General features: G+C 42.6%; 1 protein-coding gene across 1 annotated transcript in view; it reads left to right on the top strand.

Moving 5' to 3' along the window:
• Positions 1-3013: 3013 nt before the first annotated feature.
• Positions 3014-6323, top strand: part of CDH16 (cadherin 16) — a 93242-nt gene continuing 89932 nt past the window's right edge. The window contains exons 1-2 of the mRNA XM_089663773.1: positions 3014-3058; positions 3974-4054. Coding sequence (XP_089519899.1) covers positions 3014-3058; positions 3974-4054 — 126 coding nt within the window. The remainder of the gene's footprint in view (positions 3059-3973; positions 4055-6323) is intronic.

Here is a 6323-nt window from a genome sequence, read left to right as displayed (position 1 = left end):
TTGCCTCTAACCTTCAATCTAATAACCACCTATTAAGGACCCTAAACCTCAACCCAAATCCTAACTTTAACCCCTAACCATGACCGTAACCCTCAACCTAATAACCAACCCCAACCCCTAACCATAACCCTTGATTGAATCAATAACCCTAACCACTTATTAAGAACCCTAATGCCTAACCATGACCCCAACACTCAACTTAACTGCTAACCCCTAAAAATGACCCTAACCGTCAACAATATTAGCTAACCCTAGTCTTCCTCCATAATTCTAGCCTCCATAACCTAAAATGTAAAGTATATGAAAACCTAATTATCCAAACCTCCTAGAAGCTCTAAGCCGCTAACCATAGCCCTAATCTGCAACCTAACTACCATACTGTACATCTAAGCCTAACTTCTTTATGCAAAATCCCCCAAATCACACAATGTCCTACTGAATGAACAAAAGAAGTTTACAGCATGAACACTTCAGGTAGAGTAGTTTGTGGTTAAAAAAAAAATCTCACCCAGACATCAGCGGCGAAAACATCGGATCCATCAAGTTCAACTTTCTGTAGGCAGCTCCGGTCAGAGAACACTGCAACCTTCAGCACAAGCAGAGCTGCCAGCGATTGGAGCATTTTCATTACAAGGTCAATTATTAACCACCGGATTATTTTATATCAAGCCACTTAATTTTACTTTTCGTCCTTCACAGATCAGATCAGGTAAGAAATATCTGTCTGTTGTTTTCTTTAATAATGTTGATAAATGGGGTTTTCATATTTAGTTGTATCAAAACTGAATTAGTACAGTTTGGATCAGTGGTGGATCTTGTATGGACATACACAGCAGATTTACATCTGATGAGGAATCTGTGAACTAGTTTTATTAAACGACTGATTTATCCAAGCAATGTCCTCCTTCCTTTTTTTTCTGATAGTTCTTTATTTTATAGCAGCCTTTCTCAACATTTTAACCTCAATGTAATCCCTAAAGTGATATTTGGGTCCCAGGGAACCCCAACTAAAAACAATTCACTGGAGGGTAATGGCAAATGTATCCCTTACAGGGGTGGTCAGTGGGAGGAATGCTCCTTACTTAGGTGATCAGTGAGAAGAATGTCCCTAACATTGGTGGTCAGTGGGAAGAATGTTCCATACATTGGTGATCAGTGGGAAGAATGTTCCATACATTGGAGGTCAGTGGGAAGAATGTCCCTTACATTGGTGATCAGTGGGAAGAATACTCCTTACATTGGTGATCAGTGGGAAGAATACTCCTTACATTGGTGGTCAGTGAGAAGAATGCTCCTTACATTGGTGATCAGTAGGAAGAATGTTTCTTACATTGGTGATCAGTGGGAAGAATGTTCCATACATTGGTGATCAGTGGGAAGAATGTTCCATACATTGGTGGTCATTGGGAAGAATGTCCCTTACATTGGTGATCAGTGGGAAGAATATCCCTTACATTGGTGATCATTGGGAAGAATGGCCCTTACATTGGTGATCATTGGGAAGAATGTTCCTTACATTGGTGGTCAGTGGGAAGAATGTTCCTTACATTGGTGATCATTGGGAAGAATGCTCCTTACATTGGTGATTGTTGGGAAGAATGTCCCTTACATTGGTGATTGTTGGGAAGAATGTCCCTTACATTGGTGATCAGTTAGAAGAATGTCCCTTACATTGGTAATCAGTGGGAAGAATGTCCCTTACATTGGTAATCAGTGGGAAGAATGTCTCTTACATTGGCAATCAGTGGGAAGAATGCCTCTTACATTGGTGATCAGTGGGAAGAATGCCCCTTATATCGGTCAGTGGGAAGAATGTTCCTTACATCGATGATTAGTGGGGAGAATGCCCCTTACATTGGTAATCAGTGGGAAGAATGTCTCTTACATTGGCAATCAGTGGGAAGAATGCCCCTTACATTGGTGATCAGTGGGAAGAATGCCCCTTATATCGGTCAGTGGGAAGAATGTTCCTTACATCGATGATTAGTGGGGAGAATGCCCCTTACATTGGTGATCAGTGGGAAAAATGCTCCTTACATTGGTGATCATTGAGAAGAATGTCCCTTACATTGGTAATCAGTGGGAAGAATGTTCTTTACATTGGTGGTCAGTGGGGAGAATGGTCCTTACATTGGTGGTCAGTGGGAAGAATGTCCCTTACATTGGTGGTCAGTGGGAAGAATGGTCCTTTCATTGGTGGTCAGTTACAAGAGTTCTCCTTTCATTGGTGGTCAGTGGGAAGAATGTCCCTTACATTGGTTGTCAATGGGGAGAATATCCTTTACATTGGTGATCAGTGAGAAAAATGTCCCTTACATTGGTAATCAGTAGGGACTATATCCTTTACATTTGGTGGTCAGTGGGGAGTATTTCCTTTACATTTGGTGGTCAGTGGGGACTATATCCTTTACATTGGTGGTCAGTGGGGAGTATTTCCTTTGCATTTGGTGGTCAGTATATCCTTTACATTGGTGGTCAGTAGCTCAAATACTCCTTACATTGGTGGTCATTGGAAAGACCTGGCTCAGAATTGGTGTTCCAATTCATTCCAAAGGTGTTCAATAGGGATGGGATCAGGGATCTGTGTGACATTTGAGTTCCTGCACATCAAGTTGGTCAAACCATGTCTTCATGGATCTGGCTTTGTACACAGGGACACAGTCATGCTGGAACAGTCTTCCCCAAACTGTTACCTCTAGGCTGGAAGAGCACAATTGTCTACAATGTCTCTGTATGACGTAATATTACCAGGACCCTTCACTGGATACACCTAATCCCTATCCTTTGGAGGGGCATCATGTACTTTTGGCTATACAATGTGTGTGTTTGATTTCCAAGGAAACAACAAAATTCTGCTGATCAAATGAAGAATGTTGAGAAATAAAAACCCGGCTTTTTAGTTTACTGTTTAAAAAAGTATAACACAGTTTGGCCAACACAACCTATATTCTCAGTGTGTGAAGCATGTTGGTGTGATAGTGAGCCTGTTTTTTATTTGCAGTGTGTTTGCAGGATGTCACATTTGTACCTGGCTGTCCTCTTCTATGTCTCAGTTCAGGTAATGTACAATATTCTCAACCATGTGTGCTAGAACATAATTATAGAAACACACAAAAAACAATACTGACACAGGAGGTCAGCTTCAACTTCAGTATATGTCAGAGCTATATAAATGTATAATAATAGTGTGTGACTGTGGGGGGCATTAGAGTGTAAGCTCTTCTGGTTAGGAGGGTCATGTGACTGGCTCAGTGCTCTCTGTACAGCACTGCAGTATATGTCATAGCTATATAAATGTATAATAATAGTGTGTGACTGTGGGGAGGGGACATTAGAGTGTAAGCTCCTCTGGTGCAGAGACTGATGTGACTGGCTCAGTGTTCTCTGTACAGCACTACGGTATATGTCAGAGCTATATAAATGTATAATAATAGTGTGTGACTGTGGTGGGACATTAAAGTGTAAGCTCCTCTGGTGCAGAGACCGTTGTGATTGGCTCAGTATTCTCTGTACAGCGCTGCGGTATATGTCAGAGCTATATAAATGTATAATAATAATAGTGTGTGACTGTGGGGGGACATTAGAGTGTAAGCTCCTCTGGTTCAGAGACTGATGTCACTGGCTCAGTGTTCTCTGTACAGCACTGCGGTATATGTCAGAGCTATAATAATGTATAATAATAATAGTGTGTGACTGTGGGGGGCATTAGAGTGTAAGCTCCTCTGGTTAGGAGGGTCATGTGACTGCCTTGGTGCTCTCTGTACAGCACTGCGGTATATGTCATAGCTATATAAATGAGAATAGGAAATACACTGAGAGATTTATCTGCATGCACTTCTGATATAATCTGAATCGATACAAAGTTGTGATCTTTTATTGTATCTCTCGGAGTGTCTGATCTTTATATTGTGATGTGATTTTGCTGGAAGAATCCATTGACAGATTAATATTTGGGGGTCTCTGTTTGGCACAGGTCGGGGTCTCTTCTATCCCTGTTAAAATGATTCAGGTCCCTGAGAACTACAGAGGACCCTGGCCCTGGTATCTGACCAAGGTAAGGCGTTGGCTGCGGTGATGGCTCCATATTTGTACAGGCAGAGTCGCTGTGACCTCATACTCAGGGGGGTATTAGCAGCTCTCCTCTCAGTACCCAGAACACAGAAAGAGTTCAGGCAGATGACAGGGCAACAACTCTCAGACCTCAGGGAGGCTTTCGGCTCCGACTCTCAGACCTCGGGGAGGCTTTCGGCTCCGACTCTCAGACCTCGGGGAGGCTGTCGGCTCCGACTCTCAGACCTCGGGGAGGCACTCGGCTCTGACTCTCAGACACAGGGAGGCTCTCAGCTCCGACTCTCAGACCTCAGGGAGGCTCTCAGCTCCGACTCTCAGACTGTTAGCTTTCCTTAACCCAATATCTAATATTTGCTTATTAACAGTACTAACATGTATGAATGAGTTGGATCTTAATAGAATAATTGAGTTATTATATTTATATTTGTTCTAGATTGGGAAAAGTAAGTAATTAGACTTCATAGTCTGTGAATATACATATGAACATATATCTTGGGTTTTCTTTACATTCAAGCCACACATGTGGTAGCAATTGGTCTATCCATCCTTCCCCATCTATGTAAGAGATTATGTTTCACTAACTAGAGAATTGTAAAAATCTATTTCATACATGTTAGGTTTATAAGATTTATACTGTAATATTTCTTGATTACGATATTTATATATGAGATAACTCTTATTAAGATTACTTTTAGGAGAATATACTGTATATATATATATATATGTGTGTGTGTAATACTTCTAATTTAATCTGATTGATGGAATGTCTAGACCTTCTTAAGTTATACTCAGACTTTAGAAGTAGACTGGAGGTTTGTTATATATACACATCTGTTTCCAATTATCTTGGTGGGACTACAAGGAACACAAGAGACGATCAGACCATTTTTAGGAGATGGTGGGGGCTGGATTGCTCTTTTAAGAGCAGAACAAAGGTTTGAGTTGGACACTCTTTGCTAGAAGTCTTGATGCGATAAACCACACACACACATATACTGTACATATATACAATCTTATTATCAAGAACCTAACTATTTTTTTTGGACATTACTTAAACATTCTGTATTCCAGTATTTTATTTCTAATTTTATGCAACATTATTATTAAATCATCTTTTTGAGTTTATGCAAGAAGTGGAAGGACTTTCTATCTGAACATTTCTCATCAATACAAGTTAAACAAAATATCGAGAGAATACGATATTTTACACAGACACAGGGAGGCTCTCAGCTTCGACTCTCAGACCTCAGCGAGGCTCTCAGCTCCGACTCTCAGACACAGGGAGGCTCTCAGCTCCGACTCTCAGACACAGGGAGGCTCTCAGCTCCGACTCTCAGACCTCAGCGAGGCTCTCAGCTCCGACTCTAAGACCTCAGCGAGGCTCTCAGCTCCAACTCTCAGACACAGGGAGGCTCTCAGCTCCGACTCTCAGACACAGGGAGGCTCTCAGCTCCGACTCTCAGACACAGGGATGAAGATAAATCAGTAATAATTCTGGCTGCACAGCGATGATCACATAAGATCTTTGCAGAGGCTAGTCATGGCCGGTTCTCTTTATGAAAATGCGTTTTGTACGGCGGCCCCACGTGAGGAATAGAACGGGTTTTCATGGCAGCAATCATCGCCTATCGGGTCACGGCTGGCGCTCGGCGTCCTTCCATCAGGCATTGAATGCAGTCTATCTGAGGGACACGTGACGGGGGAGCAGTGCGACCTCAGACTAGCTATTCACGGGGACACAAAGCAGACATGTGGCGGCACCGCTTACAAAGACGCCAATCTTCTTACTGCAGGTGAATGGAGGGTGTGGGGCTGTGAGCTTCTCACAATGTGCATTAAAAACTGCAGTAAATTGGATAGAGCCTGCCATATTTCCTGGCTGGAGGACATCCAGCATCATTTAGCACTTTCCTCCCCAGCCTGGCTGGCCCTGGCCCATCCCTTTCATTCATTGTAATGCAGTTCTTTTAATTATGGAGGCTCATCATCATTACCTATGTATATGCAGCCTGCCAGGGAACATCCACTACTCTAGACTGACACCCACCCATCACGGCATTTTGATATTTGCATAACTCCTTCCAAGAGCCAGCCCACTGCTTGCATCAGGACTGAGGACTCTTTAGAGAAGTACTGAGGCAGGGTGCTGGGATGTTTTCAGGAAGCTGTGTACAGCACCCTGCCAGTCCCTCCCACTGGCTATGATCTGCCTGCATTGCATAGAGAAGCACAGAGACCCAGCAATGATATCA

The sequence above is a fragment of the Staurois parvus genome, unplaced genomic scaffold (assembly GCF_062004578.1).
Source record: "Staurois parvus isolate SC_StPar_1 unplaced genomic scaffold, SC_StPar_1.0 ptg001766l, whole genome shotgun sequence".
Classification (NCBI taxonomy): Eukaryota; Metazoa; Chordata; class Amphibia; order Anura; family Ranidae; genus Staurois; species Staurois parvus.
This window is presented reverse-complemented; position numbering and strand designations above follow the sequence as displayed.